The sequence below is a fragment of the Dromaius novaehollandiae genome, chromosome 24 (genome assembly GCF_036370855.1).
Source record: "Dromaius novaehollandiae isolate bDroNov1 chromosome 24, bDroNov1.hap1, whole genome shotgun sequence".
Lineage (NCBI taxonomy): Eukaryota > Metazoa > Chordata > Aves > Casuariiformes > Dromaiidae > Dromaius > Dromaius novaehollandiae.
Window position 1 is genome coordinate 3,134,776 of NC_088121.1, and position 14,845 is coordinate 3,149,620.

The 14,845-nt window shown below is 40.2% G+C and overlaps 3 protein-coding genes across 8 annotated transcripts in view; 1 reads left to right on the forward strand and 2 right to left on the reverse strand.

Moving 5' to 3' along the window:
* LOC112981159 (uncharacterized) lies at positions 1–14,741 on the reverse strand. 5 transcript variants are annotated; one of them, XM_026096601.2, is made up of 9 exons: positions 14,618–14,741; positions 14,187–14,259; positions 12,471–12,624; positions 9,408–9,553; positions 7,570–7,746; positions 6,680–6,793; positions 3,535–3,621; positions 1,416–1,563; positions 1–924 (listed from the first exon to the last, which is right to left on the reverse strand). In XM_026096601.2, exons 1-9 carry the CDS (start codon positions 14,635–14,637, stop codon positions 893–895), a joined length of 951 nt encoding a protein of 316 aa, XP_025952386.1. In that variant the 5' UTR covers positions 14,638–14,741; the 3' UTR covers positions 1–892. The 5 variants fall into 5 exon arrangements, 4 of the variants coding, with proteins under 4 accessions (XP_025952386.1, XP_025952383.1, XP_025952384.1 ...); XM_026096598.2 differs by lacking the exon at positions 14,618–14,741 and having other exon boundaries at positions 14,187–14,435; XM_026096599.2 differs by lacking the exons at positions 3,535–3,621; positions 14,618–14,741 and having other exon boundaries at positions 14,187–14,435.
* The window catches only part of MIB2 (MIB E3 ubiquitin protein ligase 2), a 143,365-nt gene that overhangs the window by 3,301 nt on the left and 125,219 nt on the right, over positions 1–14,845 (reverse strand). The window lies entirely within an intron of this gene.
* The window catches only part of SLC35E2B (solute carrier family 35 member E2B), a 20,656-nt gene continuing 20,134 nt past the window's right edge, over positions 14,324–14,845 (forward strand). The window contains exon 1 of one of the 2 annotated variants that reach the window (XM_026096586.2): positions 14,324–14,457. The gene's annotated coding sequence lies outside the window, so the exon portion shown is untranslated. Of the gene's footprint in view, positions 14,458–14,754; positions 14,823–14,845 lie in introns of those variants that run through there. The other variant, XM_064525461.1, reaches the window with a different exon arrangement.

A 14,845-nucleotide genomic window follows, 5' to 3' on the forward strand; every position in this document is an offset into this window, starting at 1 on the left:
AACTGTTCATACTTTATTAAAAAATATACAGCCAGTAACAAAAGCTTCCAATTAGTAAAGTATCAAACTTTTAATTTAAAGGTTTATTTTAACAATCACCATTGGGCATGAAATGGCACATTGGTTAGATTCATTATCAGAGTCAGGACACGAGATTAAATTGTGTAGATTTAATATATAGTTGGGATTAAAAAAATAAATATTTGGAAATATTCTGAAGTCAGAGGAGGAACAAAAGCCATAGGCATTCTGTGAGGGTGGAGATTGGGGAATGTAGCTTCAAAACAACTTACGGGTTTGTGAAAATCATTTAACTGCAGTGTAGCAAGAGAAAGCTTGTGCTGCGCTCTTGGAACCTCTGTTCAGCAGCACATCTATTGAGAAATGAAGGTAGGACAATCTACTTCTATGCTCAGTGAAAAAAACAGACTGCTGTGCAAATTGTCTTCATTGTGCTGGTATATCAATTAAACCAGCATTTATATTATTCTTCACTCACATGTAGGTTGTGAATCTCCTGCAGTTGCAAAACAGTATCAGGAAAATAAAGAGGGAAAGATGTGTTGTCCTGTCAGCAAAAACCATTGAATGAGACGATTATTGTTAATTTCCAGAGTGTACTTTGCTTTTTATGCTAGCTTACCAGCTGCACTGCTATAGTTCCCAAGCACAAAACAAACCAAGAAATGTATAGATGCTGAACCGTGAAATTGAAGGACCAAAAAGGTGAGTAGCTTTGATGCTCCCCTTTGGGTTAGCTTTTCTGAGCAACTTCCCCCGTCTCAGCAAAACTGACCCATTATTTTATATTCTGAATGCAAATGTATGATCAGAACTTTCCCAGCTATGACTTCACTCTGTGAGAGCTGCAGACTAAACACAAGGGGGATGCTCAGGAGTCAATCCTTCCATAGGAAGAAAACACTGTGGGAGGAAAAGAAGAGTATCACAGTCAACACCAATGCCTAGCATTTATGTCCTTAATGTAACAGGAGGCTTGGGTAGCTTAAGATCAGTGGCTCTCTGTGACCCCTTATTCTGTCCCTCTCAGTGACTAGGAGGCAGTTTTATAGTACCATACAGATGAAAAATTTTTATCTTACATGCAAAAATCTTCTCCAAATAAGTCTGTTTTTCTGAGTAGCAGTAATTCTTGCCCAAGTTTGGAAGCAACTTGATTAATGGCAGTTTTCTCCAAGGAGAGATCACATATGCTCCATCTCATCCAAGCTGGTGAACTTTTTCAGGCCAGTAAATTCTGAGGCTGCAGTAGTGCTTGCTGTCATTAAGGATCTGCCTATTACTGTGACTATCCCTGACTGTTTTTCTGACCTGACGAGCTCTCTCATTGTGACGGCAATACAGTAGGCTACAACCTTTGCATATTTGTTAACTTAACCTTTTTAAGTACTTACTTCTTTCTCTCAGCCCCTGCCCAAAGCTGTGGTAGACGTGAATCAGCGCCCAAAACAAAACAGATTTTATTGCAACAGAAATGCAGGAGCCAGTAATGACAGCAGCTTCCAGAGTGTAAGAATTCCCTTTGCCCCACTCTGCTATCAGCTGCAGGAAAATGGAGACATAAAACAATCAGCACCTAGTGCCACAAAATCCTGATGCTGTAAAATGAGGATCAACCATTAAATTGCTGAAAGAAGTCAACAGATAGTAATCAGGCAAAAGCAAACCTGGTCACTTTTAAACTGTCTTGTTTTCCTGATTGCAGACTAATCTCATCTAAGTTCTAGCTAAATGCTTTATGCCTTCTGCTCTCAACATCATTAAAGTCATATGAGAACAGTATTGTGTCCAGACTGAAAAAACAGCTGTGCTGGAGATAAGGAAACCAGACCTCATCTTACATCTCTCTCTCTCTCCACTGCAGATTATGGGATGACAGTTATTTTCCCTGGCTGTCATTGTACTGCTGTTGTCATACATGTCTAGGGGACTGCTTCAAGATCCCCATTTTCTTTCATGGTTAGCTTAACTACTTTGCCTCTGACATCATGAATACCTAACCTCTGCTTTTCTGAGGGGTCTGACACAAAAAAGATGGCAGCTTGCAATGCAAAGCAACTATCCTTTATATCCTGTAGCTATCCACTACACTGCGCAAAGGTTACTGTTCCCATGAACAAAGTATGATCAGGCATGTTAATACTAAGAGGAGATCGACCTCTGCAAAAATCTAGTACTGAAAGAAGGATATGAAGACCCAGCAGTTCTCCTCCCCCTTTCAGCAGTCCTAATGATTATCAAGCTGAGATTTAAAAAAAGCACAGTTCTGTTAACCTCAATAGCATATCTCCTAAATAATGGCAGGTTAAGAGTGTCCTGGCTAATTTCAGTGCAGTTTGTCTACTTAAATTTCACTAGTTTTCTTGTTTACACTACAGAGGGTTGTTAAGCAGCTGCTATGTAATATCAGAATCTCTAGCAGCTTTTTCAGAGCTGAAATAATTAATGGTAAATGTAGTTTACTTTTTTACCTTTGAGGTATTCAGATAAAAGGTGCTAAAAAGAATTGTTTTGGAGAATTGATTACAGTGCAGTTTCCTCTGGCAGAGATGGGTATACATCGCCTGTTAGTGCTCTCCACTTCTAGGCACTCTTGCATATTCATTTTTGCCACGTGAAAGTGTAAGCCAACCTGGCTATTTTCAAGTTGCTGTGTTACTCTTATGTCAGAAGCCACCACCTGTATATTTTTTCCTAACTGTAATACGAGGAAAGCATAGCTACCAAAGACAGTGTGTGGTCCTTTAGAAGCCTGTAAATAATGAAAGAGTCTGATTTGGTTGCATACTTTAATAAATAAAACCCCTCTGATTTGGTTGCATACTTTAATAAATAAAACCCCAAGGACTTGGATAACTGCAGCCACTGGACTTTTATCAGTATCTGGAGCCTATTTTTATGAAGCATGAGAAATACTGGCTCCTGTCAATAGTTGTGGCCTTCCCATGATAAGCCATCTACTTTGCCCTTCTTCCTCACTTCCCTTCATATGTATTGCAGGAGGTCCTAGGATGCCCCGGTGATAAGTACTTTATGACTATGGCAATCCCTGTAAGATGCCAAACACCAGAGTTCACTGGACTTGTGCTGTCTCTTGTTTTGCCTGTATCAGGATCAACAGCTGGAGGCATTGCCTTTAATATGTAATGACCTGAGGCCCTGCAGCTGGTCAAATGCTTTGGCACCATCTGAGTCATCCTGTGAAGAAGGGGAGGCATTTTTGAAGAGTCGTGTATCTTGTGCTGGATGATTTTGCTGCATCTTTCCCTAATCATTCTGGACACTTTCCTAGTTGCAGAGACTTCCACAGCCTCTCCCTGCAAGTAATCAGCTCAAGCAATTTGATATGGTTCCTGTCTGGAAAGTTGATCCTGAAGAGGTAGGACGTATGTGGTGAGTGCTATGAGTGGTATGCTCATGAATGAGGCATGTTTTGGGTCTTGAGGACCCCATAATGAAGAGAAGGCTGCCAGTCTTGCCCCTATTATCAAGCAAGTAAGTTTCATGAATTACCATGTAAAGCAGGTAGATGAGATAAACTACTTCAGGTACATTCTGGCTTAGAAAAATCCACACCAGAGGTTTCAGTTCTTTTAGAATCTGTAAAATAAGATGGGATATATGTGGCTTTATAACTAGTTGCTATGTACTCTATAAAGGCTATATACTGTTGATTTTCCAAAAGGATTGTAAGTGTTAGTCTAGCTCAGTTTCCAGTCCCAGTTATAACTTTGCTTTCTACTTGCCTTCTCCACCTATGTATGCTCTTTGGCAGGAAATATGATCTCTGTTTTCCACTGACCCAGGACAGGAGTAATGTTGGTGAAAATCAAAACTGGTGGTTTTATGGGCACATCCTGACAGCTGTGTGCTTTGAACCATCTGGGCACCCTCTTGAAGGCAGGCCTTATAATAATTCCAATACAACTCCCAGCTAACTTAAATGGATAAGCCATTTACTCTTCTGAGGACTACTGCATCTAAGCTGATGTATTTTTTCCAGCGCACTTCTTTTTTCACGATAGTTCGTGAGGTATACTCTTATTTTTCTTTAAATTTATTATTTTCACAGCTAACAGACTGAACATGCTTTGTCACTTTTTTCTCCAGCTTTATTTCCTCCTGGAGAGAAGTAAAGCCCCTGAGAGCTAAAAATGTGGGAGAAGCCAGAGGATTTAACTATCAGAATAACTGTGTCATGCTTAACCTTGAGACTTGGGAAAGAAGAAATGATGGACTGCTTTTCATTCTGGGAGAATCCCTGGAGCTGGTGGCAGCTTTCAGCCATCCTTAACCAGAAGGGCAGGTCTGAGCAAACCAAAGAAAAACAGCTGAGTCACTGGGAATAAAAGCAGTGACTGGGCCAACTGTTATGATAAGATTTGATGCATCTGATCAAACTCTCAAAACCAATGCTGATCCTTCTGCAATGGTCAATGTCCGAACCTCTAACAGAAGGATTAAGGGAAGCGTGCTTCCCCTAAGGGAATATGTCCATTCTCTGCTGCTGGCTCTGTTTTCTATGGTATTGCATGCTGTTCCTCTTAGGTTAAGAGCAAAAGGGGAAGAAAAATAGACTAAAGCTGAGAAAGAACGGGGTGCGGGTAGGCTAAGAAATGAGAGGGGAAAGAGACAACTGGAAATTAACAAGATAAAAGGGGAAAATGTTATTATGGAGCCTAAATTTAATAATGGAGACAGGAAAAAGAAATCCACCAAAGGAAATAGGAGACCATGCACAGAAACAAAAAACAGGGAGCAGTCCCCTTGTGAAAGGGCACACAGCATCAACCCAGAAATAAGGGAGATTGAGCTGAAGCTGTGTTTTAAGGTACTGCGGTTTCAAGAAAAGACTGCGTACGAGGCGCTTCCAAGTTTTCCCTTCTGTTATGCTTATACTTTGTGGTGTATTATGTATGTCTCCATATTTTTCTTACACAACAACCTGAGGAGGTGCTGTTTGTGAAAGCACAAAATGAAAGACAATGTGACATGTTACTCTACTGCTACACCATCTGCAAGAAGCTGATTGTGAAAAGCTTGTCTGAACAGGGTAAGGAAAAGGCGTTTCTACAGTGACCCCTCTGTCAAACCATCTGCATTCTCTAGCTTAAGACAGAATCATTTTTTCCTTAGATGCAAAGCTGCCAGTCTCTGACCAAACATACCTGACATTTTTTAAGGTCCAGTTGCCCTGCAGTGAGTGCCACCAGCTACTGAAATATAGCACTAGCAGTTTCTTTTCTTGAGTTTTACATTGCTATTTCTCAGTTAGACAAGGAGCTGTTAACTTCTTCCTCTAGAGAAGGCAGTAGTGTACCTTGACTGGATAAAAGTAGAACTATTAAGAAACATGTTTGCTATTGATGAGAGCATGAGGGATATCATGTATGTTAAGACATGAGACCATCTAATTGAAGTATAAAATGGTGCCTCTGTTAATGCCTGAAGGCAAATCCAAGGGAAAAATTCATAAATCTGTGAAAGGCAACTGGTCAGATCAACCTGGTTTTTGATGGTGGTGGTGGGGAAAACAGCTGCAAGGTTTACGCTTTCAATTCTGACAGGCAAACAGACATTGTTCTGGTATCACCCTTCTTTCCATACCTGATACAATTTAACTGAAAGCAAAGATCCAGGGATTCACAAAGGTATGTTAGGAGCTCCTAGTAGGAAACCAAGCTATAAGATCACTAACTGCGTTCTTAAGTCATACACTCACAGTTAGTCCTGCCTCCTTCTGCCAACAAGACAGAAGCTAGTGGCCACTAGACTCCAAAGGCCAGGAGAAGGATGATTCCATATGACTTCTCACCTAAAGTGCAATAGTAATTTAAGAGCCCAGTGCTTGGTGCTATCTCCATTTTTTTCAAGGAAAGCAAACAAAACTCTTACTGGTATCCAGGAAATAAGGCCTAGCTTGTACTAGAAAATTGTATTTCAGCTGTTAGGAATTTGTCTGAGTGGCTAGAGCAAACATCCAAGAAATCTGGAGGAAAAAAAAATTCCTTCCCTGTAATATCAGATTCATGTATCTGATCAACTTTGCTCCTGATTTTGCAATCCTTCCTGGGACAGAGCTCTCAAAGATTCTGAAGGAAGTTCAGTCTGACTGACATCGAAGACTACAATTCAAGTTCATGGATCCTTATGATAACCTGAAAATCGCCACTTACCTTTATGATAAAGGACCACTCATCATTTTGGTGTGGTTTCCTAAGGAAATAAGGCCTGTGCAGTCTCACTGTGTCTGTCTATCCATCTTCATAATAATTTGCAGGACTGTTGCGAGTTTCACCTAACCTTGTCAGAGAGGTAGAGATCTTGAAGATACTGTGCTCCTATAAGTTTCATGAAAGTAAGTGGTCAGGTAGAGGATGGAGAATATAATAATGTCCCTCAGAAAGGAATAATGATAGTGTGAGATTGTCTCATCCTGTATGCTCAGGGGAGAAACTCAGATCTGTAAGAAACCTGACTTCATTAGTGTTGGTGCTCTTGTTTTCTACTGGGATCCATTTGGGCTCCCTCCCACTTAGCAGTATGTGTAGAATAGGATGCCTGTGACTGCCCAGCCTACGATCATTGCTCAGAGTGAGAATCTGTAGTCCCGGAAGGTGACTTCCCTTGCTAGTGTCACTGTTAGCTTAACACTTACTGCGATGATGCTAATGGTCACTTTCAGGCATGCCCAAAGGACTCCTGTTGCTGAGATGATGTTACGTAGAAGGGTGATCTCACACAGGCTTGTCAGCAGAATACACAAGCAGAGCTAAAAAAGAAGCAGCAGATTAGATAAAATTATTAGTTTAAAATGATACAGCCCACCAAAAATATCTGACACAAAATCCCAGCAACTTGGGCAGACCTTACAGAGCTAAAAATTTTTTCTCAAAAAAGTGACAGACATCATTCCCTGTATGCCATATTAGCAACAACAGAACAGGGAAGGCAGCAGGATGCGCTCCAGACAAAGTATAAAATAACACAGGAGCAAAGAAAGAATGAATGGTGCTGTACAGAAGTACAGACTCTTTCTAAACAGACCTTGAGTTCACTTCACTTATCTGTAACTTCAGGTTGCTATCTCACCCTTACTATGCTGGGTCAGGCTATGATCTTCCTCCCCTCTCCCATCCCAGTATCATTCTCCCAAATGTAGGAGACAGCTAGCATAGCTGAAAAGCAGTAAGCTGCAATGTTGTGCAGTGATAACCTTTGTTATTTTAGGAGACTGAGTACAATGCTGGGTCAGAGCTTCTGGAAGTAACTGTTGTTTTGGGCAAACTTGTTTCCCAAAAATAAGATTCTGTTTTCATTATTTTGGCAGGACAATGAGAAAATATTATGTTGATCCATTTTTCTGGATTTTAGCCAAACTTCCCTACAGCAAATACCTCGAGATGAGCATTATTAGGCTAACCTTATCTAAGAGGTAAGATGCAGACAGGATTGCTCTAGGAAGTTAACAGTTGAGCTCAACTAGTCTAATTCTAAATTCTGCTTAATAGAAGTTAAAAAGGGGAATTTGGGGAGAGAATTCTATACCTGTGCCTGAAGATCAAAGGTCAACATGGAAAAACAGAGGTTCAGCATGAAGTATTGTGATTGTAGGCTTTCTAGAGCACCGCCCACTCGGAAGGCCATCATGCTTTCACTCTGAATGAGCATGATGGCACAGATCACATCGAAGGAGCCAACCAGGAGAATCAGAATGAAGCGGGCCTGATGGGAAAGACAAATAAGGATGTGACTGGCCACACTGAAACAGGGAGAATCTTTCTTTAACTTTAAATCACTTATAACTGGAAATAATAGAATAAAGGAGTAAGGATATCCAGCCTGCCTGCTCTCTGCCTACAGAGATCTGAAGTAAGCGTTTTAAGTAAGTTACAACTAAACATAGTAGTTTGCCATACTGTTAAGTGGCAAAGATCTGGTCATGATTCTGGCCATTTGATGTAACCAGTTGGTAATAACTGTAAACTCGTACTGGCTATTTTTGCTTATGTTACCCTCAACATAGTAGTTTTACAACTGTTAAGACAAACATAACCTTTGCACTCCATGTAATATCACTACAGTTTTTAGTAAGGTTTTGCTCGAGTTTGAAGAAGCTTGAAGAAACGGCTTTCTTTTGACAGAGACTGGCTCTAAACTTCTTTTATGGCATAAACCAACTGGTAAGAATCTTCCTCTTTGATTTCTAGGGGGACAGTGGGTTATTCTGAATGCTGTATTTAATAAGTTTCTAAAAACACTGGTTTGTCTGGGTTGTGAATGACAGCAAAGCTGCAGATACAACAAATATTTGCTGCTTTAAATACAGATGAAGTGGCAAAATGTCTTTCATCTCTATGTAATTACATTGATAGAAAAATGCTTGTAATAGTATGTCTTATTCTGGCACAGTAATTCTGCTCAGGAAGCAGAGGGAGTTACAGTAATCCAAGTTACTTTTATAGTAGTAAAAAACACCCTTAATCTTCTAGACCAGGCCTTATTTTGAGGTTCTTATTTAATATATAAGCTGAAGGCTAGGATACATACCCTAAAGTAATTTGCATCCCTTTGATGCCTGTTTCTTACTGACCCTATCAATCCAGTTTGCTGTAGATAAGTATGTTTAACTAAATGTACAACATATATATACATTGACTAGGGAAATTCTGCTCTGCTTTGATCTTGCAAGCTTGCTTGCAATCCCTTCTATCCAAGAACAAATTTTGGATGACACTAGCTAGGAACCTCCTTTTGACCTTTGGGAAAGCTGTGTGACCATAAAAGGGAAGGACTTCTGAGAAGCACAGCAAGAGGAAGTTTAACTACAAATGCTAATAATGCATAGGATACAATCCTTGTTTTACATTTTATTGTTATGAAACACAAACAAGATAATCTGCAGTGACACGACCTCCTCTAGTACACTGTACCTTTTTGTTTCCTTGCAGCAGATATCACAACTCTCCTAAAGAAACACAAAGCTCAATTATGGGCATTATATCAGGAAGATGAGGCTAATGACCCTGTTTTCGCACATGGGCTCAAAAGATTCCAGTTCAGTTCCTAGGTCAGATTTATGACTTTGAGACAGTCACTTTATAGACTGAAATCTGAAGCAGAGTAGGTTAAGTGAAGGAAATATCTTCTGTGGTAGTCCTGTGTAAATAAAATTCTATGATAGTAATGATACTTTCAGATGTTACCATAAAGAAACCCTTAAAATTGCTTAGAGAAACAGATGTACCATTTTGGAGAAGTGCACATTCTGTGACTTGGCAGGAATAATTCAGCCTGATTTTTCTGTGATCAGTGGCCTTATCACAGATGCCTTGCCTTTCTAAGATCTTCAAATGCAAGATTTGGAGAAAAGCAAGGAGACTAACCAGGAGTTTCGGCTTCTGTTCAGCTGAAAGAACTGTGAAGTTGACAATGGATCGAAACATCACTAGCAAGACAGAAAGAACAAAGACAACGAGTTCCTGGCGATTCTCCTGCAGAATTCCTCTAGTCACATAGTATACACAGAACGCTGCAAAGGAGAAAGAAAGGTCATTTACCAAGTGAACACAGATTGCACGTGGTAAAATTTTTCAATATGCTTGGTCCAGAAGACAAAATGGTAGTATCAAGACCATGTAACTTAGTTGCCTCAGTTAAGAGCATATCTTTATTCTTACCAAGGAGCCTACATCAGATACTTAAAACCAGATGCTATGAGTACCCTCTCCTGTGTTTAACATAAAATAAATAATTGGTTAAAATTTGAGATTACTTGTGAAGTGACTTCTTGAAAACAGCAACATATTAACTCTCCAAATCAACGGGCAGTTGCAGTGTATTTGATTATATTATTTGAATATTATATCAAACAATATATTGAATAGTGTATTTGAATTAAATGAATATACTGAAATATTTGAGTTAAATGAAGCAACATTGTTTTTGTTAAAGAAAACACCTGAAACTACATAATCTTCCCAGAGTAATTCAAGTGACTAGCAAGGGATTTACCACTCATACATATATTGCTATAGTATTGTTTGTGTGGCTCTGACTGCTACAAAGGGGGTGTGTGTGGAATTAAAACATTAGACAGAGCCCTAACAGTTTATTTTTGTGCTGAAATTTTGAACTATCCTCCTCCTCCCAACCTTTAGTCCAGAAAGGAATGGGTTCAGGAAAATTCTGGAGGTTATATTGTTATGAAATATGTCCAAAAGAGCCACACTTAATACCGCCATTAGCTGTCACTGTTCATCTCTAAACATCAGTTCTGACAAAGCCTAAGTAAGAAAAAGGCTTTCGTTTTGTAAGAACAGGAATCAGCCCTTTGTGCCTATACGTAATGCTCCTCCAAACACCAATTCATTCTTACCTTAGACAAAGAGCAATACATTTCTTTTCCCATAGTGCTATTTTCTGAATTCTTCACATCAAATAATCTATTTTTTCTAAGGACAGGTGGACAAAGTGTCACAAAAGATCCCAAAGTTACATAATGACTTCAGTTTCTCTAAAGAAACTGTCTAGTGAATGAACTTCCTTCTTCACTTCTATTAACAGTAATTGAGACAACTGAAAATGATTAGCAAATTAAGAAGTGAATCAAGTGTGGGGGGGTTTTTTTCTTGTTTTTCTTTTCTTTTCTTTTTTTTTTTTGTTGCATGCTTATGACCTTAGGACGACCTGAAAGATGTAAGAGTAATTGTTTTGCAATTTCAGCCACTAAAACAGAAGTCTCTACAAAGCATGTGCAAACAGATTTTTTTTCCTGAGTGTTAGGTTTTTTGGAGATAGCATACACACATTTCTGAAATAAAGGACATGCCTTTGTTTTTGAAAATGAACAACGTGTCATCAAATTAAATCCAAAACTGCCTTTGAAGTGACTACTGCTAGTAGTAAATCCAAGGGATTATTACAGCTGGAGAATTCATTTTTGAATTGTTGAATTCTCTCGGTCTTTGTCTATACTATGAAAACACTATGAAAACAACACTATGAAAACAACAACATGAAAAATTTGGGTTTGGCATGTTTATGCAGGTTAGCTTACACATCTTAAAATCTCAAGGTAAGCCAATCATGGTTTTAATATGTTCCTTGCATGATGTTATCTTAATCAACTAATGTATTAAAACAATTAAAATCTGAAGTAATGTGTTAAACATACACTGTTTTTCCTGATCCACACCAGAGGTTTGTGAGAGGCATGCATTTCTTCCCATGTTGTATATTATGAAGGTTCTTCATTTTTCTCAGAAGCACAAAACAGTGGTTGCTAACAGAAACAGTGTGACAGATTGGAGGTACCAATGGTCTGTTCTAACATTACAATTTTTGTTGGTGTGCCGAGTCTTGTGTGAAAAGCTGATAATCAAACCAGAGTTTTGAAATAAATTAAAATTTTGTTTGTATGTGTCTAATGATAGAATCTGGAACAGCATCTATTGCCTTTGTTCTCTTTTGGTGAAAACATGAAAGCTGGTAAGCAATGATTGCTTATGTTCAACATGAAGGCAGCTGTCCTTTCTAGACTGTGTTGGCCAGCTAGCTAATAGCCAAAACCTGCTAAAGTCACTGAACGCAACTTCCTAAAATAATTGCTTTATTTATTTTCACGTTAAATTTTTTAAATATATTTTCATGTTAAGTTTCGTTTGTATTCAATATGAATGGACCCAGGAATATGAACATTCAGTTTCTATTTAAGATGTAGTTGGAAATATCCTAGTAAGCCTGGATTTTGCTTCCAGTAGAATGAAAACTATTAGACAAAAAAGGACTTGAAAGAAAAAAAGAAAAGGTCCTTTTTTTCTTTCATTAAAATACTTCAGGTGAGGCAACATCCTTGCAGAAACTTAGAGAGATTATATATTTTCTTATGTTTCAGATCAAATCGTGTATATTTGGTTTCTTGTAATATGAGAAGGTACCTTGAAACCAACTACCACTCAGAAATGAGCACCTCAAGAGAGACACATTCTCTGACAAGCCTTATGGACACTTCTGAATTCCCCAGCAGATTACAACAAAGACATTGAAATGGTAAATAGTAAGCTGTTTCTGGCATAGCTGAACATTCAGTAATCTTCCATAAAATGACAGCTGTCCAAAAGCAAAATTATTACTACATCTCTCTAATGAAACACCCTGAAAAAAGCCAATTACAGCAAAATGTCCTAAAACCTGAGTAGTTTTTCATGCTGTTCACATATGAACATGGTTTACATGACACCAAATGTATTATTGATCCTTTTCCTAAAATACTACTGGAAAAAAGCAATAATGGCAAAAGCATCTAGCTTGTAATGCTAAACTAGCATAAGATTCTGTGTATAATATAGCATGTCGGATGGAGTGAACTAAGAAACTTTGGTTGCTCCTTAATTACTAATTTGGGGAAGAATATATTTGTTTTAAAATACAAATAGAATGTGTCTTACCAAGTCCAACTAACTGTATAAAAGAAATGGTGAAATCTTCTTCAGTTTGTTGAGTGAGTGTCTCTACAGTGAGCCCTATTACACTCAGCAGAGACAAAACAGTCACACAGAAGTAGATCTTGACAGGAAATGATAGCTCTGAACAAGGCTTTATCTGTAAAGAAAGTAAATGTTTTAAACTCATAATCTGCTATAAACTAGTTGCTCTTCTGTAAGAAATACATTAAAGCAAGTTGGTTAAATGACACTTACACTTTCCACTGTAGGGCTGGCCTTGCAGAAAGGAAGGGAAACTTTTTATAGTAGAACAGAAACTCCAAAGCTGTTTAGGAAGGGAGAGCTCTAACTTTATTTGGTAAGTAATCTCAGGCTAGGTTTTCTGGTTTACACCTATAGACTGCAGTCCACTTTTCACTACACCTCACAAAGGGCAGAATATTGTAATTTATTTAATTGTAATTTTATTGTAATTTATTGTAATTTCATCTCCTGAAACCAAGATTTTTCAATGCCCACAAATACGCATGTCAAAACATAGCAAGTGGTGTTCAGCAAGTAACTTCTCCCGCTAACCATTCATGTAGTCACCCTTATCAGGATTTTCAGCTCTAGAAAATCAGAGAAAGGTTTGCCCTTCCAAGCAATGCACACAGGATTTGAATGAGATGTTTTTTCCATTTATCCCAGGCAGCATAAACCCTGGAGACAGCTGAACTACTGATAAACTGCACCATACTAACAAAAATACTTTATTTTCCTATGATGTCAGTAGTAAGGGAAAAAAAGCTTCATCAACAGGTATATGGGGCTGGAGAGTTACCTGGAGTCAGGGCTTAGCTATGACATGGTCATTGCATCACAGAGTTGTTTAGTGATTTCCTCCTGATGAATGTGATTTTAATACATATTAGAAATATTTCTTATAACTTTTGATGAATTAAATATTCTCTATTTAAAAATAAGGTTTTATTTAAAAAACAAACAAACAAATGAAAATAATTGAGCACCTGAATGAAAGTGCTTTTTGAATGGGGGCTAGGCTGGTAGTGAATAATTCAAGCTTTTTAGAGAGTTTTACTTAGTAACAGGTTTGCTTTGCAAATCAGTTGTATTGCATAAACAGCCATGAAGCCTAAACACACACTAGCAGTTATAAAAAAGTGACTAGCTAAAAAACTCCAGTAAAACCACATTTAAAATAACCACCTGTAACCCACTGTCACCTCAGTTTCACAAAGTTATGCAAGCACAATTAATGCCAGAAAAGTTAAGGGTATTTGAATAAGCAGGCTGTGCTTTTTCTGAACTGTGCCATTTGCAGTAGTAAAGAAACAACAGTAAGGTGGCAACTATATATTTACGTTTAAATATTACACAATTTCAAAGGGGCAGGTCGGAAAAAAACTTGGTTCGCTCTCTGATTTCCCCGATTTGCTTCTTTAGAAATTCTAGTAGATGAAGATACCCTAACGAGCCCTCGCTTCCTGCGGGCTGTACAAGCAGCGCACGCTGACAATGACTTCCGCAATAACTTCTTAGAGAAAGTGAGAAAACCGGTTCCTGGAAGCAGTCCACCCCAGGACAGACAACGTCCGGGCCTCCGCCCCGCCCCTCTGCCCCAGCCCGCCCATCTCCGAGGGGCAACAGGAAGCGCGCGCGGCTCTCTCGGGCGCTCCAGCCGTCCGCCAGAGGGCCGTGTGCCGCTCGGATACTCACGGGGCCGCAGGGAGTGGGGATGAGCTCCCGGTGCCGGGGGATGAGGTTCGGCAGAGGAAGGGCTGCGGTGTCGCTAGGGGAAGAGAGAAAAGGTTTTGTCGCGACCGCGCGCCCCTGCAGCTGTGGCGGCCATCCTGCAACGGCCGCGGCCGCCGCCGCCGCCGCCGCCGCCCTGGGGGCGCCCGGGGGTGACGTCAGCCGACCGAACCGTGCACAGCCGGCAAGTGAGGACTTCCTGCACTCCTGCATGGGCCGTACCAACCAGCGGCAGGTGAGGGGAGGCAGACCAAGCTCCTCCCCCTCCCCTACCGGTGCCCCCGGCTAACAAGGAGGGGGAGCGTGAAGCGCCGCCCCCAGTCAGAGCTTGGTACCTCCCAGCCTCTATCCCCTAGTGGCACGATACACTAGGAGTCGCCGCGAGGCGCAGGTACCTATTGTCGGCCGGCTCCATGGTCACCTCGACGCGTTCCCCCCTCCGGTAACGGTACCTACATGGCCACAACGGCCGGGCTTGGGTTCTGGGGAATGCCCGCACTTCCGGGGGGCGGGGGGGGCTGGGCAACAGGGACGTCACTTCCCTGCCCCGAGTGGGCTTGAGCCGCCGCTGGAGCGAGCGGGTGCCAGCCTCGCCGCCCCGTAAGCAGCGGAGACAGCGGGGA

What these genes read in the sequence shown, in the direction of transcription:
- LOC112981159 (XM_026096598.2), bottom strand. Translation starts at nt 14,435, where the DNA reads ATGCAGGAGTGCAGGAAGTCCTCACTTGCCGGCTGTGCACGGTTCGGT. An exon ending in TCATCTACCTGCTTTACATG is followed by an intron (nt 1,564 to 3,534) that starts GTAATTCATGAA and finishes ATTTTCCTGCAG; the next exon opens with CTGATAGCAGAGTGGGGCAA. An exon ending in GCAGGGGCTGAGAGAAAGAA is followed by an intron (nt 925 to 1,415) that starts GTAAGTACTTAA and finishes TTCCTCCCACAG; the next exon opens with TGTTTTCTTCCTATGGAAGG.